Source organism: Gambusia affinis, linkage group LG22 (assembly GCF_019740435.1).
Source record: "Gambusia affinis linkage group LG22, SWU_Gaff_1.0, whole genome shotgun sequence".
Lineage (NCBI taxonomy): Eukaryota > Metazoa > Chordata > Actinopteri > Cyprinodontiformes > Poeciliidae > Gambusia > Gambusia affinis.
The window spans coordinates 18297069-18324033 of record NC_057889.1 but is presented as its reverse complement, the minus strand read 5'-3'; the positions used below and the strand labels follow the sequence as shown (position 1 = coordinate 18324033).

Here is a 26965-nt window from a genome sequence, read left to right as displayed (position 1 = left end):
TCACTGTTTGAAGCCTCTTTTCTTAGTATTACTTTGCTCAGTCTTGCTTCATATCTCCATTTTTCAAAACTGACTGCATATCTGTGTTGAAGCGTTTTAAGTTTCTCCTCTTGAAGCTCTTTACCCTTTTCGGTTAACGTTCTAACTCTTTCACTTCTTCGAACTGTCTGTGGTTCTAAGTTTTGCTCAGTATCATTTTCCTCCTCTATAGCACATGATACAGGATTGAGCTCTTTATGTTCGTTGTCAGTCATCTTATAAGTCTGGTTAATTGTCACTCAATGCTCTATTTAAATTGCAAAACACTCCTTACAAATTCTAACTTATGTGACTTGAATATTACTTTATACTGTAGCTGTAATGAGCTTCACTCTTAATACAAATGTATTTCAACTTAAAGAACTTTGTTAACTTCAAACTTAAGTTGACCTCAAGATAAATACACAACACTCTTTTCTTAACAACAACACATCACTTCAAAGCTCAGTAGAAAATAAGTAACCTTTTGACAAATGTGTTATAGACTTATAGTGGCTTTAAACTTCACTTAAACCACTCTTTTCTTCTACTTTTAACACTGTCCTTTCTTAATTTCCACCTTACTTCAGTTGTACATGGTTGTTGCTGCTGTGCTTGACTTCTTGTGAAAGTTGAGCTTGTCCAATGGCGCCCTCTTGTGTTGCACCACGGTACCGTCACTCACTGCAGCTGCCGTCGTCTTAACGAGCTTCTTACCGGCGCTGGCTGGGCGAGTTTTCACTGTAACTCCAAAGCGACAACACTGGCACGGCTTCCTTTTGACGGGCTCTTTATTAAACGCCGTGAAAACTACAGAAATAAAAGACAAAACTTTAGACATAAATACATTTACAGACAGACAGATGACATGTGCTCTGACAAAGGTTACCTCGTGGCCGCCTGCCACTTCGGAGGTCTTTAACCGATTAACTCGTCTTTGTTCACTCTAAACCAAAATATTAAGTAATTAAAACACCGTAAAAACACCATAACCAATAAATTCACAAAACATTACAAACATAACTATAAAATACCTTGACTGCTACCGGAGACACGAGGCTGCTGCGTGTAGCTCAGTTCCAGGCTTCTGCTCTTCTATGTTTATTCAAATCTCGCAGCCTCACGCATATACACAAATCTCGCGATAGCTTCCAACAAAATAGTTCGAGTCGAAATAAAATACAATCATTTAACACAAATCTTAAAACATGAACCAAACAACTTAGAATACGTTATTCTAATTTTTAGAAATAAACATAAAATTTTTCAAGAAATAAATTATTTTAGTGACACTTACAGTGACTATAGTGAGAAGTGCTGCGAAAAGCTGGACCCTTCTTCTGGCATTGGTGGCGTTTGTGTTTGTGCTGCCACAGGGGCCTGCGGCGAAGTTCAGGCCTTGCTGGCAGGGCCACGGAAAAAGACCCATCTGTTGTATGAGATTATTTGAAACCAGGAGCAGCACAGGATGTCACCTGTTTGGAGAGACTCGGGGGAGGTGGGATTATGGCGAGTAGCAGGCGGGTAAAAAGGGATGAATTTCTCAAAACGGCATCGGTTTGAGTTGCAAGCCTTCTATAAATGTGAGCTTACAGATGTCATCAAGATCTTCTTTGAGTTTATAACTGTGTTGTTTTCTCTTAGCCTAACCTAGCAACTAGCAACAAACTTGATTGCTAAAACGTTCTTCATGTATCATGGTTGCAAGACACCAAGAAACCTTAAATGGTCATTTCAGAAATGTTTAATCTTTGGCCGCCATTTCCTTCCGAAACAATTCCACTCAATTCTCCTCGATGGCACTTCTGGGATTTGTCCCGGAGCTCAACGTCTCCGAATGAATTTGAACGAGGCCAAATCGGTGAACAGGTGGAGGAGTTTTGAACAATGATGCTAACTTCCCTGCGCCATTTTAGAGTTGTGTCAAAATCTTCCAGACCCCTTCGAAAAAGAAAAATAATAAAATTAAAATAAATTGCACGTAGCTGTAAAATTTATTCTACTCCCATACTGAGGTTGGCAACACTGGGTCAAGTGGAGCTTGTGTCCTCTCAGTTTCCATGAGATCTTGGATTTATTAATGACTAGTTTTGTAGCAGAAACAATGCTATAGCTCCCACAAGGCCGCTGGCTTGGAGACTAAGCGGGCTTTAAATCAGCGGCTTGAGATCTTGAGATTTGACTTGCTGCTCAGTCTGGATCAGAGTCCAGACTTTGAGAATTGCTCATGTAAATTGCATTCAAGAATAGATTAGACTTCATTAATCTCTCAGAAGGTTCCCCTGGGAAATTTGGTTTCCAGCAGCAGCACATCAACAGAATAAGCTCCTTGTCAATATATATATATATATATATATATATATATATATATATATATATGAATAAAAGAAATAATGTAATAAATATATAAAGAGGAAACTATAAAGACATAGCAGCAGTATTTACACCAGATCTCAATGATGTGTGTGCTTGACATAAAATAAGTAAAATATGTATAATGTGTATGCTAATGTACAATATGAATACATAAATATGTACACACACATACATAAAAAGTACTTGCAATCAATGCATATATTTAAACAATCGCGGAGCCGTAATGCAGCTGGGTTTTTGTTACAAAAGTGCACAATTCTGTCTATTAGAATGTCGGGGGGAAAAAACACAGTTTCGCAATTGCAGTGTTCACTGAACGTAAGAAATGCAAGTAAAACTCACACTTTAATAAGTTTGTTCAAGCAATAAGTTATTAAAAATCAGGCCATGATCCTCCAAGTACTTCCTGTCATTGTCTTCTTTGTGGTTTCTGCCAGTGGCAACGTCCGGTTTTTGACGTGATGCAAAAAAAAAAAAGAAAAAAGAAGAGTTTCCACTGCAGCATTGTGAGATTTTGGAATGGCCAAAAGAAAACCACTTTATTTGTTTTCGGTTTGTGCGGCACCAGGCAGCACAGTTCCTCACCAGGTTCTTGTACTTTGTCCTTTTCTCTTGCTTCACACCAAAACAAAACCATCTAATTTTGGATATGAACGGTACCCTTGAATCTTGTGATACTGGAATAAGAGTTTCCCCCCAGTATGTTATATTTGTTTTGTTTGGTCTGTTTTTCTTTTTTTTTTGCAGTGTTTGATTTTTCTTTTTGAAAGCATTCTAAAAATTTAAATAAAAAAAAATAAATAAAAAATAAAACATCATCTGGTTTCTTTACAAGAAGATCATTGTTGGTGTGATGTCTTCTACTATTATTTTTTAGGTGATTTTTTTATTTTTTATTTCAAAAGATTGACTGAATTTATAGGAGCTACAAACAAATATTAGCCGTCAGATGGAAACCCCAAAGGTGCGCGACAGACGTCTAAAAAATGAGCCACACCTGGAACCAACCAAGGAGAACGGCCCAGGAAGGACGTCTCTGGATAGTTGATCTATTTTCAGACCAGATCCAATGTCGTTTCATAACATTTTCTTTCAGACTAAAGGCATTTTCCTCACATCAGCTTTGTTCTCATCTGGACTTTTAAAACAGAATCCTGCATGTTCTTTAAAACACGAGTTACAAGCTGATGAAACACTTACTTATCTTTTCCCCATCTGCTGATTTCAAGGGGGCTTTTTTGAATGTCGGCTCAGATTGAACTCTTTTCTATTTTTAAACGAAATGCTAATGCCATGTCTGTTTATGTTTTGATAGGCAAACTTTTTTTAAAAAAGAAATTAGGCTCTAGATGCTATTTTGCATATTTAATGAATAGCAACACTTTTACATATATGCATGAGGTGCATAAAAGATTAATTGAAGAATCTCCTCTCTAACAACTTCAATGTAAAATTCCACCTTTTTTTTTTTTTTAAGTAGCGAGCCTAATACACTAACTGCTTTTGTTGTTGAGTTGTCACCATTACGCCACAGTGAACACTATTATTGAGCAACAACAGGAGGCTGGCACGTGGAGATAAGGAGACGGGAAGCCGTAATTTGCAAATGGCTAATTTCTTGTAATTCACCATTATCACTTTGTTCAAATTGCAGTGGTTCCAGCTGCGTGTCTAGAGCAATCAAGTAGGCAAAGGATTATGTTTTAGGTGATGGAGTGGCCAGCAGAGGGCGATCTACTGGTGCCTACCTCATCATTCACAAATCACTTGGAGGAGTTTCTCTTTCCCCATACTGCAGTAGCTGCTTTTCTACTACAAATGTGCACAAATCTTTATCAATGTCCTGCTGGTGTTGGGGAAAAAAAACAACAACAAAAACACAATTTTGCATTGGCGTTGTTTCCGTTAATTAAGAAATTAGGTAAAAATCGCCTGAAGAAGTTTCTTCGTGTGATAAATCACAAAAAATCATGGCAGTGACAGATGTGAACATTTACAAAAAGAGAAAAGTTACTTGTCTTAAGATCTCAAAATATGATGGGCAGCATGTATTTCCTTGTGAGAGTTAAGGAGTAAAAAGATCTGTGATCAGCCAGAAATCCTCAATCAGTGAAGCCCTGTTTCAAATTCCTCTGGATAATAATTTAATTCCAGAACTTGTAATTGTTATTATCATTTATTCATCTACCAACCATCAGAGGAGACGTCGTCATGTTATCCAAGAGTTTGGGTGACAACCCCTTATGGTTGGGAGAGGCTATGTTATGCGGCGTTGTGGGTAAACTGAAGTCTGTGATTTTTATAAGAGAGCTGTGGATTCAACACTGTAGAACGATACACAACTTTTGATGAATTGTTTGATGTTGTGAGAGCGCAAGAGGAGCCAGCTGCACATTGTCTGAAAAAAAACCCAAACAAACCTTCATCCTCCTACCACTTCCTGTTGTCTTCTTTGCTGTTTTCACCAGTAGTAGCATCTGGCTGGTGAGTCATATGATGCCAAGAAAGTGTTTTAATACAACTGAAAAACCACCTCATCCAAAAAAGTGTTTTTATTTCCAAAATTGCCATGTTTCCGTTAAGCAAATTAATTTTCGGAATTTCAGTTTGCACAATTTTGTGGTAAATGGAAATGCAGCTAACCGTTACTGTTCAATCCATGACAGTAACATTTTCTAGGCAGTGAAGGGAGGAAATTCGTGGTTAGCTATTGTACATTGTTAGCATGACTTTAGTGTCTGTATTCTCAAACAGGACTGCCTTAGACATTGCTTACTGAGAAACATGAAACACGTCAATGTTTTTTTTCCTTTTACATAACAGCCACTGAACACTAACAGCAATCTGAAAGTGAAGCCCACACACACAGACACGAAAAAAAAAAACAGAATATAGAAGTCAGCCACCAATCTCCAATGTCTTAATCTTAAAGTGAGGAAGTCATTTACTCTTGCATCCAGAAATGGCTTTTAAATGCAGAAACAAAAGTAGCTCAGAATACCAAAAAACATCAGGACCCGAAACGAGGCAGAACACCTCGGAGCGAGTCGCACCTTCAGCCAAGGTTAGAGTGACACACCAGCCGCATACTAATGGCTGCAAAGCAGACTCCCTGTCTGCAGGTGATGAATGAGTGTCATGTCAACAGGGAAGGAGAAGGTGAAGAGGAGGAGGAAGATAAAATTTGGCTCCAGAGATGGTGCCTGCAGGACGCTCAGGCACAGACTTCAGGAAGCCCTAACCCCTTCACTTTGCCATCTGTGGCTCAGGGCTGTGTGTTGGTGGGAGTGTGTGTAGGAATGCGTCAGTACGTTAGGCTCTCATGCTTCTCTTTGATGGAAACCAACAGGAGCACTTTGATGGCAGCGTTTGGGTCTTTCTCTTTACATACAGCGCCGTGCACTTGCGTTTTTTCTTTGGGTTTTTGCCGTCGCACGAACGCACCCGGCAGCTCCGTCACCTCTTGCACCTCCGCCGAGCAGAACAGATGGGAGAACAGGAGAAGAGGGTTCCCACGTCCGCTCCTCCGCTTCGTCCAATCTCGCCTCGCCTCATCTCATCTCTGCCCCGCCCACCTCAAACCTGCCAGAGCTCCGGTGACTCAGCCAAACCCGCGCCCACCACACGCACGCCGCTGTTTGGACACACAACAGGGCTGGAGATAACGTGTCGTGCTCACAGTTAATGAAAGTGTATTGTCATGCAAAAAACCCCCAAAACACACCCACAAACGCATGAAGCCAAAGTACTGCATGTGTACATTAAGCACACATGAAGTGCTTTGGCTCTCTGATGGTCCAGAGAGACACTAGTGAGCCAAATTATGATGGGGTAATAAAACTGCTGTTAGTGGCAAACTATTCCCCATCCATCTTCAGGTATGAGGCAGTCTGCTGCAAAAAAGGCCGGAATAGTTTATTGCAACTGAGTAGTTAGAAGCAACACTTAACTCATATTTAATCTCTTACTTTAAATCAGCAGCGTCCAACTAATTTTCATTTTGTGCCGTATCAATCTCACTGTTCTCAAGGGCTCGTTGTTCCAGAACGTATTGATAAAACTCATTGACAAATTGCTAAAATAAGAACAAATAGCTGTCTACGCATTCAGTAAGTAAGGTTGAACATCTTTTCACATTGACCGGTACCTTCAGGATTTCACACAATTGTGTTTGTGACGTTTTTGCAATCAAACTCACAGACTTGTGATGCCAATTTTTAAATATTTGGGAGGAATTTTGCGATGTTTACGCTGATGTATGAAGGCAAATGTGACGTTTTGTTACTCGCCGCATCGATCACAGACGATAACTTGACATCAGGTAAGGCTGAGGCAGTAGTGTCTTAAAAGTAAGAAATACTGCCACCTGCAGGTTGGGGTTAGTCACTTAAGCCCAATGGTTTTGACCGTCTTTTTGTGGAAAACTGTCATTAAACTCACAATTATGCATTAGCGGCAAAAAAATAATAAAATAAAATAAAAATGCAGAGATCTGTTGATTTTGTCTGAAAGTCGCGAAAGACTAGAGGGACTAATTGATGTAACTCATGTGCAAAAACAGATTTTGCACATGAGACCGTCTCATATCATACTGTCACATCATGGTGACTGTTTTAGCAAATATGGAAGAACCATATTTTTGTCAAAAGTTAAATGCTGCAGCTTTAAGGCTATCAGAGAATACAGTCAGATTGTTCCCAGTTTCCCCATAAGCCATTGGTACACCCTGTCTTTCCGAGGAGCAGAATGGTGTCACCGTCTCCGTGAATCAATGGCTTTTTCATGCAGAAAACCTCGGTTTCCCTCCGGCTGTTTTGTCACCTCCCATGAGGCGAGACGGAGTCCGAGGGACAGCTCAGGGACGGCCGCCAGATATCAAGGAATCGCAGCACACGGCTGCAACGGGGCGGTAATCGATACGGAGCTGGCAAAGGGCCCGGGCTCGGGATAAACAGTGGAGATTGCTCAGAGGGGCTTGCATTGATGTGTGATTAAAGCCAGAGAGCTGCCCCCCTCCCCCTCACAACGCCACCAGCCCCACCAAGCTACCGACCGCTCGGAACTTGTGAGTGAGATCTCTGACGGCGGGGTAATTGGTCTCAGGAAAAATCAATGGATCTGGTGAGTGAGCCGGTCACACCTTCCCGGGCAGCGTGGACGTTTTCACCTGCGGCTGAACTTGACATTTATGCTTGAATGTGCTCAGGGCCTGACCTGACCCAGCTTTATGCAGCTGGCAACAAATATTACAGAGGAGAATAGCTGCCATTGTGAACACCTTGGGTCGCTTTCGCCTTAGTTATTCTCCTTGGCAAACTGTTGGAACAGAAGCGTTTTCAAGCAGAAATCTGGATGCCGTTTCGACCTCACACAGGACAAAGAAAAACACTTCTTAAAGCCTTTAAATATCTGATTTATGCCAAAAAGATTCCCATGTCGCATCTTCTAGTGAAATGAAAAATTTGTGACGGTAACCAGCGACGAGTGGAGTCAAGTTGAACGCTTGATTTGTACAACTGAGGCAGCTCACGCTGTCTTCAACAGGACGGCCCTGTGCAGTGCGAGCCTTCGTTTTTCAAAAAGGTCACTGATGATGCAGGGACCCATCAGCATACATCCCACCAAATGACAGCTGTGCCTGGGAGCCATCTCTCTTGCAGGGCGGACCAATTAGAGACGTTCGTGTATCAATCAAATATCAAATAGCATCTCATCACAATGCCTGTCTGTTTTTGATTCCACCCCCCCCTCACACACACACACACACACACACACACACACACACACACACACCCAGGAGACTCAAAATCCTCCAGCGAATCGCTTTTTGACCCCACAATTCTTTTGGCTTTTTTTCCCCCCCAGACATCCAATAAAAATGTAGGATTGCAGATGCGCAATGGACATGCAACGTGTTCTGCAGACACACACACACACACACACACACCCACGCACACACGCATAGAGCGCAGGTGACCGAACCAATTAACACCATAATGAGGTGGTCTCCAGTCGCAGTTCGATTCTGTCCACAAGCACAGCAGGACGCGTGGCTCTCATCATCCTGGATGTGACACCAATCTTACTGGAACAACTCAACCCTAATGGCTAAACTGATCTGAAGCAAAAAAAAAAATTTAATCTTAACATAGAAAGTGTAGGTAAGGTTTAACATTTCATCACAAAATCAAATATTCTCTTTACCAACAGAGATCTTTATGAGCAGAAAGTTGCTTCTTCACTTCTTTGTACTTGTGTGCAAACAAATACAATCCTACATATTTTTCTTCTGAATACGGTACAATGCTTGTTCCTTGTGGTAGGAACAAGCCTCTGTGTCGTATCAAACGCAATAACTGTGTGGTAGTTCAGGCTCAACATGAATTAAAAGTCCTTTTAAGTCTCGTTACTTCATTACATTATTGACTTCGACGTTGACTTTTTTTATAAAGACATTTTCATTTGAACACCATTTACTAGTCCTGTCATTTCTACCTTAAGCTAGGTGGCACTTTTCCCAACTTTCCCAAAAAATCACAAACTTACCAACTATCCTTCACGAGGGATAGCAGACTACAGGAGTTGTCAAACCAACTAAGGCCAACTGGAAGAATTGAACTGGTAAGCAAACTCATCAGGATGATAGTTTGAAGGGTAAATGACGATACACCACTTAGCTGTTTGCCAGCTGCCAATAAACCATTAAAGAAGAAGTTCAGGAGGAAAAAGTAAACAAACATACATGACACTTGGTAGTTAGAGAACAGCTGTTTGCAGTTGGGTGGGGATTTTTCCACTACCTGATTATAAAAGTCACTGTCCCTACCCGGATTGGCTGCTTTGACATGGCCTCATCGCCATCTTGGTCCCTTCAACTCCAAGTGAGACTTGGCCCAAATACATCTGGAGCAATCTACAGTGTTTTGATTAGGGAAAAAAAAAAGAAAAGAGGCCTAAGCTTGGGGAGAAAAACCTCCCATGCAACCGGTTATTTGTCTTCAGTTCCATCCCTCATCAATGTTCGCTTCTTCTTGCAGGGTCACGGGGGAGCTGGTTCCTATCTCCAGTGGTCGTTGGGTGAGAGATGGGAGTCACCCTGGACAGGTCGCCAGTCCATCATATGGACAACGCAGACACACAGGACTAATGCACACGCACTTAACTAGAGTGTGAGAGAGATTGAAGAAACCTCACAGACATGTTTACTGAACTGTGCGAGGAAACTGGAGAAAATGGGGAGAACAAACTCAATGTTCAGTGCTAATAACTTGGTGCAGGTTACCTTTCTTCCATTTCATCTAAATTCTTTAAGTGTTTGTCTTATGTATTGCATGTTTTTGTTTTACTGTCCTGTATATGCTTTGCACTAGTTTGTTTGAATTACTTTGTCACAGTCTACATGATTTTCCTTTTTCGCCCAAAAGGAGAACGAAGCACAGAGGGCAACAGAGCAGTACTAATTGTTTTTGTAAGAAGTATGATGAGAATTCACTACAGCCCTTTTATATTTTAATATTTTTTTAGATGAAATGACGAGGATGGCAACTTAATCACCAAGTATTATCTTACTTACAGTATCAAACTGGTGTGGCCCCGTAATGCACCCAGGACCGCTGCACCATCAGATCCTTCCTCATGTTTCTACACTCCATTTTGCTTAATGGGACGTTTGCTGTGCTCTTCATATGATGCTGAACATCTCACCAATAACCCATAAAGACCATCTACATTCTGGCTGTGTCTTGATGTCATATCAAGTTCTTTATCCTCTCTGAAGGAACAAACTTCCAGAAAACTGCTAAAAAAAGCCAAAACACAGATTTCCTTTAAATCAAGGCTAAAACTCCCCACCTGCTTAGAGTTGCCATTGATTAATAATAACCGGAACATTGACCGATATATTTACCAGGTGATTTTCAGGATGCCATTTGACTAAACGTAACATTTGGGCGTTGCCTATAATCTAGAGTTGAGCTTTCTATGCATAAGCTAGAGCCTCCAAGTGGTCAAAAAATCACTACAAAAGTAAATCAGGTCAGGCTGTGGTCAGTTGGAGCCACGTCAAGCATCTGGCATCTAGAGGTGAGTGAGTCTTAATCAGAATAGTCTGCATAATGGGTTTAATAAGCATTATTTTCAGGGGATTGCTACAATATCTGATTAGTTTTTGGGTAAAATCCCTGGCAGAGATGATTATCTGAATATTTTTGAATGCCAAAAAAAAAAAAGGTAAACTGGTTTAACTGGTGATAGTTATAGTAAAGTTGTGCAGGGAGGTGATATTAAAACAGCTTCTTGTGCCACCGAAACACAAGTCGTAGGGTGTAAAGTGATAAATTAAGTTCTTTAAGACATCAAACGTGTCTGTCAAGCTCAGGCTCATGGCTGATGGGCAAGACGGTTACTAAACTGAGCCTAATTAGCATTTAGTGTAGGTTCAGGACACCCTGCTGAACACAACAAACAACATCTGAATTCTTTTTTTACTTAATCAACGCATGTAATGGCGGTTCAGTTGGGTTTCTTTTTGTCTTGCGAGTCTTTAATCTAGCAGCAATTTTCTACATATCAGCCACTTACGGACAAACAGAATAAGCCTCGCTGTGAGTATGAATAATCTCTCAAGCACAAGGCAAATCACAGAAGTGTGTAATAGAGTTAGCCAGCAGTGTGCCTTGAGAATTTATTCAAATATCAAATAAAGATTAAGAAAACACAATAATGATCAAGCTTTGGCTAAATTAGGTTGCTCGCTGCGTTTGTGCCAGTTCGATAAACCGAACAGATCTCTAGATGCCATCAAATTGATAAGTGCAAGAAAATCCAGATGTAAGTGATATCAATGGATTTGATCAGCCGTGTGGGTAGTGACAGCAGTGCAGTCGTGGCATTGGGCGTCTTAAGAGTTTTGCGGCAGCAGCAGCACACAGAGGCGGCGCGATGAGGAGGGAAGATATTACACTTGAAGTTTTTTTCGCTGCTGAAGAAACTTTTGAATCTCTCGCTTGTGATCAAAGAGACAGTGTGAGTCAGCCCGAGCTTTAGTTTATCCATCTGGTCTCTCCTCAGAGTTGAAACACAAATTCGCCCGGAATAATAATAGCACCTTGACGAGGCTCCGTGCGGCGCACTGCAGCATCGGGGCAGGCAGCTTGATTCATGGCTCTGACAAAAATCCTCTTGTTTATGATCACGCAACATCTGTTGATGCTGAATCAGTCCTTGTAATCAGCGCTCGGCTGCCATTTGATCGTTTTATCAGTCCCAACGTGGTGCGACTGCGGCTGTGCGCGCGCTTCCAGGCACTTTGCAACTCAGGCTGCCTAATGGGAGGTGTTGCATTTACTGCTATCCAAACAAAAGCTATGGGTTTATGTTCACTGGCATTTTTTGTCCAAGATGAGCAAGGCCACCCTCAGGGTGCAAAAACTGCAGGGGAACCAAGAAGACCTTCACGTTTTTTTCTTTGCTGTTAAAGGCAAGTAATTATTCTTCCATGAACAGGTGGAAGAATACAGCCTGTAGGATAAATCTACAGGCTGTACGTGTTCATTATGGTTTTGCGCAAAAATAATTTCTATGCAATTTTGAGCTGTTTTAGGGTCTCCTGTCACTTTAAATCCAAGTAAGCCGCTGCTGGCCACGCCCACCCAACTCAACTTTTACACTCTCGCGTGAAAATGGCTGCAAACAGACATTTGCAGCCATTTTCGTAAAGCCGAACATATGATGTTGAATCTACCAGGCAATGGCGTGCTTGATCCCTGAGAAACCTCGCAACACGGAGAGAGGCCTTTCTTCTTCATGTGTGTGTTTGTTTTGGTTTTGTTTTTGTGTGTGTGTGTTCTTCCAGCAACGTGTCTCACGCTAAATCTTCCGCTCCCGGTGGAGTCTGAAGCAGACTGCCAAGCGAGGCTGAGGGGCCAAATACAAGAGACCTTGATCCAGGAAAGCTTAGCCATCAGCCTTCTTGAGGGCTGTCACAGACTGTATGTGCTGAAGTGATTATCTGTGTGGGTTTTATTCTTATTCTGGGCACATGTTGGTGCTAAATGATCACCAACGTGGTGTCTCGCAGAGCTCTGCCCTACCAATCACTTTACCGTGCTTTAGGAGTTGCTTCGACCTCACTGGACTTGACTAGGGATAATTTGAAACAACTGTAAATAACAGATTGAGACATTATCCTATGGGTATAATAAACAAATCTATAAAACAAAATAAACCAAAGACTTTTTGAATTTACTTGGCTCGGCGGTACAGACAGAGTTTTGAAGAATCGTGTTTTTACATTTGACACAGTTCACAGTTGCAGGGAAGCTGCACACGTGATTTTGCTAAATGAATTTCTAAGCATCACCTTCACACTGAATGAACACGATATTAAGAAAGAAAAGTTTCCAGAATGGATGATGTCAGCAGAATCTTCAGGGCCGCCTTAAAAACTCAACGGGCTTCTCACGGCGAGTTGTGTTTCTTGTTGTGGTCGCCCGGGGGACAGATGGACGGACACAGACACCAGCACTTAGAGGAATTATTGTGCTTATCATAACAAGGTTTACATTCCTTTAACAGCTTGCCTGTTTTTTTTCCTGCCAGATTACCGAAGGGAAAACGGTGAACCTGGATCCAGGAACACACACACACCTAAATAGATAACATAATCTTTTTGCCCTTTAAAAAAAAAAAAACGGAACAATTTAAATTATTTAATTGCTGCTCCCAGAATAATAAGTTGATAATTACACCTGTAATATTACTGACTTAAACATTTGTTTGGTTTTTATGGGTCAAAGTGTGTGTGTGTGAAAACGTGTTAAACCAAGTCAATGAAAAATAATTAGCTTTTTTAGCTAGATATTTAAGAAACAACCATTTCCATCACAAGAGGTGAGCTACTTTTAAACGTTTCTGTTAAAAAAATAATAAATAAATAAAATAGCCCTGGTAAATCTCAAAATTTTGTTAAAAGATTTTACATGATTACAATATTAGCATAGTTAGCTAGCATGTTAGTTTGATACTCAACATACCTGAGGATATAGCATATTAACATGCTGGTAAGTAAGTAAACTATTTACATGTATAAACTTACAATATTAGCTGGTTAGCTTGTTACGGTAGTAGCACAGATAGCTAGCATGTAGTTTGCTGCTCAACCTACCTGAGGATATAGTATCTTAGCATGCCGTCTGCCCTTTCAAATTAGTTTTAATTTAATAAGAGTGACTGGTGTTTTATTTTACACGCCCTGACTTTCCAAATGACTAGCTTTGTGTCTAATAAACAAGAGTAGCAGCTGGAAGTGGGTCAAAAAGCAGGACCTGCACAGTCAATAAAGGCAGGGAAAATATTTCCTTTGCTTGGGGTTATAAAAACAAGAAATTTCACACACCACAATATTCCCAGTTCCCTCCTAATGTGGCCTTTCTTTATAATAGTCAGAGATAAAAACAGGATGACAAGGACAAGTTGCAAGAACTTTCAAACCTGAGCGACAAGAACTCTACGAGGTAATTTTGTTTTGCAGCTCCAGAAGAGAGGACAAATTTCTCTGTTCTTGCGGAGCATGTGGTTAAAAAGCACTAAGTTTCTAGCCTTTCTAGTTCTGCAGGTTTAAATCAGGGGTGTCAAACTCCAGGACACTGTAGGGTCGGTGTCCTTCATCTTTTAGATGCGTCTCTGCTGCACCACACCTGAATAGAATAATTAGGTCATTAGCAAGACTCTGGAGAACTGATCTACAAGGAGGAGGTAATTAATCCATTTCATTCCAGATCTGATTTTGTACCTGTGGCACATTTAAAAACCGCAGGTCAGCGGCCCTTGAGGACTGGAGTTTGACACCCCTGGTGTAAATGAACATTCTGTGTCAATATCATGACAAATGTTTTGCTACCTTGTGGGTGTGTCTTTCATGGCAGCCATCTTGGGTCCCTGCTAAAAGAGGAGCCCTGCCTCAAACCTTCCTCTTTTAAAGGGAAGTGCGGTGATAAGCATGTTATCATCGCAGTCTGATTGGTTGAAACCTAAAGTAATTAAAACAATAAAATGACTTGGAAATTTCCTGATGTTTTACTATTGGCAAATAATTGTTAGAGTTTACATGATATAAGTGACCATTAACTTTGTTTCCTTTTGCCACCCACTATGGAAGGCTGAGGCGATTGGTCGATTTAAATTGAGAAGGCGGAGTTTAACCTGTACATAGGTGGATCGCTGGATGTGTCAGGAAGACTGACGGGAAGGCCGCCATTTTGAAATCAGCCGTGTTACCTGAGAATAAATAAACCAGCTTTGTTATGACTTGGAGCGCAGAACTGCTCATTCCAGAACTTTCTCCTGCATCACAATCAGAATCAACTTTAATTCACCAAGTTTCTGGGTAAAAACAAGGAATAGCACAGGGCGTGAATAAGATTTTGTGCGCAACATATGGCCTCCGCGGTTCGGAAAATACATCAGGATAATCTGTTTAGAAAAGTACTGCCGGTTGCCAAGGAAGGTTTTAGAAATATAATGATTGTTGCTAAATAATACAGCCAGGTGTTAAAGTTCCTCTCTCTTGTAAACACACCTGGTTTTACGTTGATATATGATTTCCAAGGATGTGCTTAGAGGGAACACAGAACAACTGACCTTAAACACACTAGCGCATAAAAAGACGCAAACACGCCAATATTGAGAAATTCCTTCGGTTGACATGACATTGATCTGGATCATCTTTCCCCATTAGGTCATCCAACGCAATCGTGTTTGAAAGATTCAATAAAATCTGAGTGCTTTTAAAAGTCGTTGATCTTTTTGCCTGCTGAGGTTAAAACCCAGTCGGACAGATGGATTTGAAAGTTTAGAGACTGAAAACGGCATTATGATATCTTTAATAAGACTAATTTAGTTTTAACACACTCATGCTTCCCATACATCATGGGAGAGGCTTTATTTATCCACTATCCATTCACTACATCTGAAATCGGTTCTTTATTTTCCTGCCTAAGATCCGACTCAGCTGGCTCTCATTTTTTTCTTTCCCATGGTTGGATGCTGGCGAAATGTGAAAATAAAAGAACAGAGAACAGTTTAAAGGCGGAGGACAGAAAGAAGATTTGCCATGCTGTGGGACTTTGTATGTTCGCTGTTCAGTTTCTGCGGATTTTTCTGTCCAAATTATTCACAAATTGTCCTAGTTTTCGTAGAGCATGTCTACAATAACTAAAGAAAATGCAGCAGCATGGGAAGCTGAGATAAACTGACGCAAAACCACATAACCACATTCTACTGGCTGGTGTTTGCAAATCAGCCAATCCAGGAGCGCCATTCCCCCGCCCCCTTGGCACTGATTGGCTGTAACCACTACGAGCAGAAGGAGGAAACACTGCAGCTGCTAGCATCTCTGGTGTTGCCAGGATGTTTTTCACTGTGCCTATTAATGTATATTGCAGAATATTCTGTGTACGAACTATTAAAAAAGGAGGTTGTAAACATTTTTAGAGCTATTCTCAGGCAGCTGTTGTTCCCCAACTCCCATGAACCTCTGCTTCAACTTCCTGTCTATTCACTGGTGTTCAATTCAATTAGAAAAATACTTTATCAGTACGAGAGGGAAAGAAAATCACTAACATCAAAAGGGAAAATATCGATTTTCACAGCAAAATCTAAAAAGTCTGTAACATTTGAAAGCGGCTGGGTAGTATAGATCAGAATAAAAAGAGAATCCATAAGCATGAACAAAGTGCCATATTACAGCTATGGTGAGCCACTGATCCTATCCTATTGCTTTTACTCTAAAACAGTAACATTTAGTGTTCATGTCAGTTCCAACGTGTTTAAAAAAAAAAAGTGTTTCAAACTGAAGTGGTTGTTGATATTCGGAATAATTGAGTTATAGTGTGAACTTTTCTCAGCACAAGTGAAAAACAGCAACTCTTGCACATGATGACGTATACTGGAGCAGAGCTGTACTGTTGAGGGCTCCTGGGTCAGCGCAACACTTTGTTGTTGTTGGATGCAGATTTCCGATCGCGCGCGCAGAGTTTGGTCTCCTTCATGAAAGTCAAATGTGCAGCATTCCCTCCTTCTATTGACCCACTTTTAAATGCACTGCATCCGTCCCTCCTGCGTGAAAAAGACTTGCACTGCTGCAGAGCGGCGACTTTGGACGTCTGATCCGAGGTGCCGAACAGTCCAAGGAGATCCAGGCCGACGGAAATGAATCAAGGCTTGAGAAAGAACAGAAAGCTCCGAACCCCGACTTCTACCATTTTGAGTTGCTGACAGACGTTTTGACGCACGGGGTTGTTTCGAGGTGAAAGTTCGCCAACCCTTCACACACGTCTTTCTTTGTCAAACCGCGTCGATGTTAGATGCCATGTAGTGTTTGTTTTGTTTTTACTGTCAGGTCTCACCCTTAAAGTGAAAAGGTACATTTTACTTTCTTCCCTTGGAAACGCCAAGCGCTTCTCCCGACGTGCTGATTGTATCTGCGGTGAGGCTGGCAGGCTTACAGTAATCGTGAGTGAGCTAAAGGACGACTTTTGGGAACTCTGCAGTGCATCAGAGTGATTCTCTGAGGTTTATGTTTAGACATGAGAAACCCCCTGAGGCAGAGGTTTGTTTTCTTCAACAGGGACTACAGTTAGGCTATAAAACCGTGATGAAAGGGTGTCACAAACACAGCGGGGCCCCGCCGTGATAAAAGACCCTGACTGACAACTTCCCTGGTAAAGAAAAGTGGCATCCTGCCAAAAAAAATCAGCATTCTGCAACTCTGTTCCAAAAATATTACGATGTAAAAGTTTTCTACAGTACCGGCTGATGTTTGAGGAAAAATAAATAATCTGGAAGCGTGTGTGTCGTGGGATTTTCAGTCGTTCGCTCGTGTCGGCCAGAACATTTGCGGCGGTCCAAAGTTTTTTCAAAGGAGAAAAAAAAAAATAAAAATCAAATGAAATGCTGCTGCGGTTCGTTTTGGTCGCGTCATTCAAAACAGATACAAAGCGAAACATGGTTCGAGCGTGAGTCTCTCCGCAGAGATGATCTCTGCAGCTGGTTCCGTCATCAAGCCTTTGAGGATAAAAGAACTGTTCAAATCTGTAGAATAGGTGTTCCTCAAAGATCCATTTTGGGACCACTGCTGGTTTGTGTATACATTAATAGACTGCCTGACAGCCATAAAAAAGATTTGTTGCACCAAATTTGCACTGTGAGAAAGAAGGGGGGAAAAAAAAGCCCCGACAGAAAATGACCAGAATATTTTCCATTAATTGTATGAACATTTCCATCAACTCTGAAGCAGATGTTTACTGACATTTTACCAGTTTTTCCCCCCACATATTTGTGGGGCCAAGCCTGAAATTTTCCATATTTTATAAACCATATCTCCTGAGACATTCACAAAAATCTGGTGTTTAAAAACCAAAATCTTTGACATTTTTACTGCATAACATTGACATAAATTAGTGAATACAGGAAAAGTCTCAAAGCAAAGTTTCTTTGCCTTTCTACGGTACATTTACCCAATTTTTATGGACTTTTATTTTTTCACTTACAGTGTATGCAGATTTCAAATATTTGGGTGTGTTTCTGGATCCCCAACTCAAATTTCAAGCTTATTTTGGGAAAGTTTCTAAAATTGACTGCTGTCTTCTGATAAGATGATATTTGTCTGTAAATTGTGGTAATTTCATGTTTTAATTCCGTCAAACCATTTATATTGTGCGACCAAACAAACCAATCAGTTTTGAAGCAGGAATTGTTCTTATGCAAACAACCGTCGGATGTTTTAGATCAGAGACTAATGAAGTGCCATTATTGTAAAACCCAGAAAAAGTATAATCACTTCAGCTTAGATAGCTTTACACTTCTGTCTTTCATTAAATTGACTTATAAATGTGTTTAGAAACTCGCCTCAGAAGTGATTACACTGTAAAAAAAGTTTGTAAAATAAACAGTAAAATTCTGTTAAATCATGACAGAAAAATTTTGTAAAGCAAAACACAATGATATTTTGTTAATTAACCAGTATTATGTCGTATAATGTAGAACCGAAAATTATTGTAAATTTTAAAATATAAAATTGTAAAATAAACAGTAAAATTCTGTTAAATCATGACAGAAAAATTTTGTAAAGCAAAACACAATGATATTTTGTTAATTAACCAGTATTATGTCGTATAATGTAGAACCGAAAATTATTGTAAATTTTAAAATATAAAATTGCAAATAATACTGTATTTTGTTGTGGAAAATACACATTTTGTATTTTTAATGGAAAAAGTTGCACCCTTCACAACATTTTAACATTTCAGCAGTGTAAAACTAACATTTACATTCTGTGATTATTAAATCCAAATGAATTGGAAGCTAGCTTACCCTTTTTTTGCTAGGGAGAAGTAAGTTTGGGCTTCCCTGTTTGTCCCTGTGACCCAACTCCAGATAAGTAAGATGGATGGATGGACAATGAAATAAATGAATAAATTAATAGATTTGGAAATTAATGTGGAATTAAGTAATTATGATTCCACATTGTTTGCTTCCAATTTTGTTTACTAGTTATCTATTTATATTCACTTGTGTTTTCCCACTTCTTTAGATCGTCATTTCCTCTTTAATTCATTTACTTTTCTTTGTCAATTTTGATTGATGAAGAATATGAAGAATGGATCATTTCTTCATATTTCACGACTAACGTGGAGGAAACACCTGAATCAACAAGGAAGTCATGTAGCGTACTTGCTTATTGGTACATGTATTTTATTTTTATTTATTTATTTTTGCTAACACTGGATTTTTTACCTTCACCGTTGCCATTATAAGCTCAAAGTTCGGCTATTGCAAGAAAGACAGAGATCACCGCTTTGTGCTCAAGTTCTCCTTTCGCTCATGAAGCGGTCTGTTCTGCTCTCTAATTGGTCCGCTTACCTGGCGCCGGAAATTTGAACAAGTTCGTACAACGGTTCTCATCTCAGAAGAAGCTGAATTGAGCTCAAACCTCGACAAAGAAAAGAACGCTGTTTGGACCTCATCAGCTTTCAGCAAATGTAAGTTAAACTTTATTTTCTTCAAACGTAAAAGGCACGGTAATTTGTGTTTCTCGGGAGATTAAATTTTGTTTTTAAGGCGTCATATTGCTTCTTGGAACAATATGCAGTAGAATCATTTTTTGCTACACCTGCAACACGTGTAACTTGTTGGGTAGGTTGAAATTGTTTAAACATGATTACATGTAGGTTTTGCTGTAAAACACTAGAAGCATTGAAGGGCTATGTGTTGCATTGCAGAGTGCACAGAAACGAGCCCAGTTGTGTATTCAAATGCCTCAGCACAGAATGTAAGCGGACATTTTGTACATATGCAGCGTTTAAAACTCATTTTTACCGAGTTCACAACGTGTCTTCACAACCCGAATCAGCCAAAGCCATTGTTGTTAAATTGAAATGCACCATTTCATTGTGTGGGCACCAGCTCAAAGACATTGTGGATTTGATTTGTGCACAACAAATTTCTTTGCCACAGGTTGCCTTTCTTGAAATAATAATCCAAGAATATTTGGAATCAAGAAAATCTTTATTTCCTGAAACTTCACTTAAACCAAAACATCATTTCTTGCGGCACTATCCAGCCCTAATTTTGAAATTTGGACCTTTGATTAGGTTGTGGACAATGCGTTTTGAGAGTAAACATGTCTACTTTAAAAGATGTGCAAGGCATTTCAAAAATTTTAAAAACATATGCTTGACACTATCAGAAAGACACCAGATGTTTCAGGCTTACATCTCAGCTGGCCCTAGATGCAATCAACTGCTGCTGGTCAAGGACAGTTGTGTTTTTTACTCAAGCCTCTACAGTGATGAAATAAAACATGCAGTAAAATACCTGGGATTTTCTGAAAAAGACACAAGTATTTCCACAGAGATACAATATAAGGGAACAGTGTATAAAAAGGGGCATTTCTTGGTTTCAAAGAATGATGAGTATATGGAGTTTGGAGAGCTGGTTTTAATTCTGATTCAAAATGAAACTGATGTGTATTGTGTTATGGATGTACAAACAGCTGTCTATCATCCTGATTACCATCTGTATTCAGTGACAAAACAGACTTCAAGCACTTTGTGTATTAACATAAATGACTTGGTTGACTTTTACCCTTTGACCTCTTATCAGGTAAATGGACAACAAGTTGTTCCTCTGAAACACAGTGTGTTTTCAAAATAAAAATGTCTTTATATACCATGATGGAAAGTCCACTTAAAACAGATAGGTTGATGTGAACAAAAATAATAAAGAAAAAACAGGGAGAGAAGTTTGACTAGAAATTTAAGGAAGTACATGACTAAAAAGTGTGAATTGGGCACAATATTTTGTTTGACACTAAGTATGAGTCTCTTTAATTTGTACATAGTTGAATACATGTTATATTATGGTGATCTTGTTTTTTACCATTATTTTGTCTGATTTTATTCCAGAAATGGCTGAGCAAACATTTTTACATGGCGCTATCAGTGAAGTGTTGCCCGATCTTGCAGAGGCTTCAAAAGACATTCTTGAGGAGACTTTACAGTCAATTGAGTAGAAACGTATGATGACTTCCAGTTCATTGTTGAGGAAGACTTGCTGTCAGCATTAAGACCAATTCAAGCCAGAAAGGCACTTGCTGCTTGGAAATTCAGATGTAAGTAAAATTCTAGAAAAGCAAAATCAATCATTAAACACTAATATTCCTATTCCGTTCTGATAACTTATTTGTTTTTTTTGTGTTTTTGAAGGCCGGACCCTGAAACCAGCAGGTCCTCAAGTAATGCATCACCAGATACTCCTCCATCACAGCCGTCTTTGTCCCCGCTAAGTGTGTCATCAAACTCCTCCAGCAGCAACCAGTCATCTGCAGCAGACTGGGTGGACACCTTTGAGATACCATGGGAAAAGTTCTCAGAAGAACTGATGCAGGCATTAGAGAGAGGTAAACGGCCAAGTCCAAAAATGAGGAAGGAGATGGTCAGGATTGTGGTGTCTGAAATGATGCGAAAAAGTTCTTACTTGGGTAAAAGGAGTTCTACAGAGGTTGCAAAGAAGATGGTGGCAAAATATCCAAAATCTCTACAAGATGTTATCGATGGAGATGTCATTGGCCCTGGCTATCATTCACTCGTCAAACAACTTCAATATCGAATTGAGAACGTGAAGCGATCTACAATGCCTAAAATAAGAAAGCGCTGCTCTGAAAACTCTGACACAGATGAAATTCCTCAGGAACAGAGAGCTGCAATTCAGGACACCTATGGTTGTATCAACTGGAATGTAAGATTCCTTCCTCTTGGAGAAACTGCTGAAAGTCAGCAACAGAAGAAGGACAAGCTCAAGATGATGTCTCTGCAGAAGGAGGCCAATCCTGAGGAGATGAAACAATTACTGAGGACAACTTTCTACTCACAGCGCAAAGATATTAACCAGGGGAAAAGCATTCAAGATGTCTTGGAAGCCTGGCCTGTTTTATTTCATGACATTGGGATGGCTGTACACTACAAGGAACTTACTGGACTTGGATTGAAGGAAACCTTCATGAGGAACATGGATATGAAGGGGAAAAGACTGCTGAACTACATGAACACTGTTTGTGTGAACAAAAACAAAAGGTTTTTCCAGGCTCAGACAAAGTTGAAGATGTTAAAGGGAGAACTGGACGGTTACTCTGAAGATGTTAAAGAGCTGATGCTCCTACTTCTCTGCTACTTCAATGAAAATGAAGAAGCAATGTTCTTCTGTGTGGAGGACACATGCCTAGCTGAAGAAGTACAGATGGAGAATGTCTCCTTGACTCCCACTATCATTGTGTGTGGTGAGTTCATTTTTGTTTTTCCAGTTTCTTTGACCTGTTGTCTTTTTTGTTGTCTTGTCCCCTTTCTTTGCCCTTTTGTCCATCTGGCATTTTGTTTAATATTGTTTTTTTTTTCAATTCTTTTCTTATCCTTCTACTATACTAATTTTTTTTCATACTTTTCACTTAATTTGTTATGTTTTATATAAATGTCATTGTTTTGTTGTATCAGGAGTCTAAATTTATTTGTTCTTTCTCCTTAGGTCAATCCTGCTTCCATGCTAAACGATTCATGCTGAGTGTGGATCAACAGATTGGAAACAACAACATCTCCTGTTTTATTTCTGCCCTCTGCATGATGTTTGGGAGCTATTATTGTTTTAACATACATTATCCATCGGGGCTGGCGTCTACACTGGAGTTTCTGCAGAGGTATGAGTTTTATTTTTGTTTGTTCTTTTTTATAAATTGGAGGGAGTTTAATTTGACTTTTGACAACTTTTATATCTTGAATAAAATGTTTATTTCTGTGTGAGGCACATTTTGATGTAGTTTTCTGTTTGTCCTCTTTATCTTAAGGTGTTTCTTCTCAATCAACCCAGACAAGGGCAGTAAGGTGGAAGAAACCCGTAAACCCAGACTGCATGTGAACCCCCGTGTACTCACCTTGATCCAGGAACTTTCGGATTATGAGTGGCGTGATGTTTGAGAAAGGACTAAAGTCAGTGAGTTATCAGGACAGTGTTTAATCTTAACAGAGCTGAATAGATTTGTTGCATCTCACACCGTGTCTGCTGAAGTTAAAAAAGTTGAAAAGACATATTTATATTTGTTCAGTGGTTAAATTTTGCTCCATGTCAGAAAGGACAAATGAGAATTTCATTGAAAATATGTTTTCAATTAAAATGTTTATTTGTTTAAAAAAAATTGAATTATCATTATAGATACAGTTTATATTGGGCTTCCTTGTGTTTTTAATTTGCATTTAACTGGTAAATGTTTGTTGAAATTTGATGTTTATAGATATTTGAAAATAGAATTGTTTCTAAAATAAGAAAAACTTTTGAAGCAAACAAACATTATTATTGAAATGTATACTGGAAATAGAAATTTATTGTATGTTATAATCTTCAAGCCCCCCCTCCAAAAAACAGGGTGAAAGTTGGTTCTCATACTGTTTCTGATAAAATTAAAAAGGTTGAAGAAATTTATATCTATTCAGCAGGTGCATTTGCTTCATGATGTTCAGAAAAGATGTTCAGAACTTCATTGAAAATAAATATTTCAAAGGCATGCAAGTGTATGTTTATTTTTTTAAGATTATCATAGATACAATTTATATTGGGCTTCCTTGTGTTTTAAAGTTTCCTTTAAGTGGGAAATGTTTGTTGAAATGTGATGCTTATGGATATTTAAAAATATAATTATTAGTAAAAAGAAAAAAAATTTAAAGCAAATTTCAGTTTTTCAGAAAGTAATAAAAAATGTTTTAAATTGACATTTTAACAGTTTTAATCTGTTATTCAAAGGTATTTTATCAGTAGGACTAACTGAAGTTTTTTGTACAACAAACAAAAACTGGGTAAATCTTACTGGAAAATTTTTTTTAAATAACAGCATTATTATGATAATTCATCAGAAAAAGTTGGTTAAAATTACTTGATAAAACTGTTTTATTAACAAAATAACCCTGTTCAAATCACAGTTAAAATTTGTGCAAAACTGTGGGACAATCTGTTTATTTCACAATTTAAAACTGTAGTAATTACTGTTTGGTCAGTAAAACAGTTTACATGTTCACTGTGTTTTTTACTGAATTATTCTGGCAACCACAGCTGCCAGTTTTTTATTGTAAAAACAACGGAATTTTTTTTTACAGTGTAGTCAAAGGATTTCGAAGCCACCCACAGCAGGAGGAGAGATGTAGATAAAGATAGAAATATAGAAAATGCAAAGCATCCTTTGGGAAGTCATCTTTTTCATTTAGTTTGCCACCAATCAGTTTGTAGAACTAGTTTTAAAAGAGAACGTCTTAAAGCTCATCTAGGCACTGAACCTACAAACTGGCCCTTTTGCAAGAGGATCAGTTGATGAGACAAAATACAACATTATTTTTTTCATCTTTCTTCACGATTAAGTAAAAACATAAAGCTTCTGCCTGGCAGCTGAGACGAATACCAACGTCGTTCGATATATCTGCGAGTCTTGGAAGAGCAGTGGGCATATTGGCACCGTCTGGTCAACAGACAAATCACTCAGCACTGGAAGGACAGGCATGAAAATCTGCGCACCACCTGGGCCGACTGCAAGAAGGCTTCAGGCTTGATACCACCCACGTGGATTCCCGAACAATGAATATCAACAGGACACTCTGGGCCTTCATAAAGACCTCAGCGGGAATGTGGAAAAGAAATCCACGGGCCAATCCGAAGCCAGTCGCACAGGTTGCCCTCGGGTGCTTTCCACCAAGGTGACTCTCGCCGCTGAAAGACCGCCACTTCAAGTGGCCGTGGATATGAGAAGGCACTGAAAATGTGCGTGACGTTGACTCAGTGGGCACACAAGCGGCACCGCGGGAACGGCACTCAGACTGTGAATGTCATTCGACAGAACATGTCGATCACAGCTCAAGGGTTGCTGGTAACATCTGGAACTGCAGCTGTTCTGTGCGGCGACGAGTAATTTGGGATCCCACGTTGATCAAAGAAGAACGGTACGTTCACCTCGCCACCGCAGAGCGTTTAACCCGAAGTCCGACACCCTGACGATGACGACGAGTCAGCAACACACAAAGTGAATGTTTTAAGAAGCAGAAAATTCAACGAGGATCTCGATGAGCAAAATGCATAAAAATGGAAACGAAAGTCGCTGTACAGAGCTCAAAACTGGCACAGGAAGTGACTAAAATGGGAAAATCTAACAGCCAATGGGAAAAGACCTTACTGAAGGACACTGTCACTGGTCAACAGCCAAAAAAATGTCTGGGGTTTTTTCAACAGTTTTAGGGTGATTTTGATGTGCCAAATTCAAAACTCCTGTTGGATCTGCTCAACCAGGTCAACTTTCTGAAGTATGGAGCAACATGAGCATCAAAATGCGCGACTTGTTCTCACATATGGATCGATTTCCTGAGAATCTGGGATCAATGAGTGATGAGCAGGAGAGATTCAACCAGGACAGAAAACAGGCGGAGAACTTAACACAATGAAGACGTAATGTTCAATTTACATGTACTTACCCTTATCAGCGTTTACTATTCAATTTACAGAAATCCAAGTTTGGAACATTTAATTAACACATTCTGCCGGAAAACATGCTTTTTTTTTCTCCTACAACCTTTTTTGGATGAGAAATATTAATGGAAATGAACTAATAATCTCATCGATTTAGCAAGAAGATTGGATTTCTCTAAAACAAAGTAGAATAAAAACCAGACCTCGTTGAGAAAAATGGTCGTAATTCGGTTGAAAACAATATAGACAACTTCCAAAAAGTATTGTTTGTAATCCTGTGTTATCATTGCAACACAAGCCACACGCATCACGTTTCTCTTTGTAAAACAGTGCACAGTGTAGTTGTGTCTGTCCAAAATACTTTAGAAGTGCAAATGGACACTGGTCAAATAAAGTAGCCTAGTTTCTGCTTGGATCGAGCTTCGCTAAGAAAACAAGCACATTTGCGATGCATTCAAGTAGCTCGGGCATCTCGAATGTGTCCTACAGGGGTCTGCTGTAGCGTTTAGCTTGACTTTGTTTTTTTTTTTTACCTGGAAACAAAAATCAGAATAAAGCCACCAAAGGGTTAGACCTGGAGACTTTTCTGAACACGTTCAGGTAGATTCAGAAGGAAGTGGCAATACATCAAAAAACGTCTCGTACAATCCGCCATCAAAGTTCTTCAAAGAGTTTTAAACAAACGCCCTCGGATGGTCCACTTGTCTTCTCTTTATCCTTCTCTCCGCTTCACATCTCCAATAATATTTATGTCAAAGATAGAAATGGTTAATTTGTAACGAACACGTAACGTATAAGCTGAAAAGCTTCGGGATGCACATTTTCAATCTACACGCCACTTATGAAGTATATTGATTTTGATAACACTGATTAAAGATGGCGTGTTTGACTGCAACAACTATTACTGTCATAATGGGTGTGTGCTTTAAATCAAAAAATAGACCTATAAAATCGCAAAATCGCCGTAATGAGTTGACACAATTATGCGAGGTACCGTCTGAACAAAACTCATGTTAGCATTGTAAGTCCAGCAAACTTGTCCATATGCAAACGTGAATTTTTCACTAATTATTTGTAAAGGCATTTCCTAATATTGACTGGAACCACAACAACAAAGAACACCACCGTTTACCTTTTCATGCAGGTAAACATCAGTCGTTCTGTACATCATTAATCATTGTCCGTTGCCACAAATTCAATTTCAGTTTTCAACATTACTGCAGCTTCTTTTGTTTGGATTATAATACTGACACAGTTTGTTAGGAGTTCGGACCACAACTTGCTCTTTTCGGCAGGTTTTCTCATTTAATACATGGACCATGTCGGTCTGTGAACATATTCCCAACACCAGATATCACTGTTCACCGCACAATCATTGCATGACCAAGCAGTCCCACGCATAATGTGTTGTGGATCCCACAACTATTCCCTGTTTCAGCCCTTTTCCACCAAACACTAAAACTATCTTTCCATCTCCGCTGCGGTGATTAGACAGCAACACTCCGAGTGAGAGACATGAGCGTCA

At 39.6% G+C, this 26965-nt stretch overlaps 1 protein-coding gene across 1 annotated transcript; it reads left to right on the top strand.

The window, feature by feature from the left end:
* Positions 1 to 21604: 21604 nt before the first annotated feature.
* LOC122825327 lies at positions 21605 to 24073 on the top strand. Its single transcript, XM_044106690.1, has 3 exons — positions 21605 to 22228; positions 22471 to 22639; positions 22787 to 24073. Exons 1-3 carry the CDS (start codon positions 21754 to 21756, stop codon positions 22914 to 22916), a joined length of 774 nt encoding a protein of 257 aa, XP_043962625.1. The 5' UTR covers positions 21605 to 21753; the 3' UTR covers positions 22917 to 24073.
* The last annotated feature ends 2892 nt before the right edge of the window (positions 24074 to 26965 follow it).

Excerpts from the sequence above, each read along its gene's own strand:
- LOC122825327 (XM_044106690.1), top strand. The coding sequence starts at position 21,754 with ATGATGTCTCTGCAGAAGGAGGCCAATCCTGAGGAGATGAAACAATTA. Across the intron at positions 22,229-22,470 it reads TCCCACTATCATTGTGTGTG|GTCAATCCTGCTTCCATGCT; the intron begins GTGAGTTCATTT and ends CTTTCTCCTTAG. Across the intron at positions 22,640-22,786 it reads ACACTGGAGTTTCTGCAGAG|GTGTTTCTTCTCAATCAACC; the intron begins GTATGAGTTTTA and ends CTTTATCTTAAG.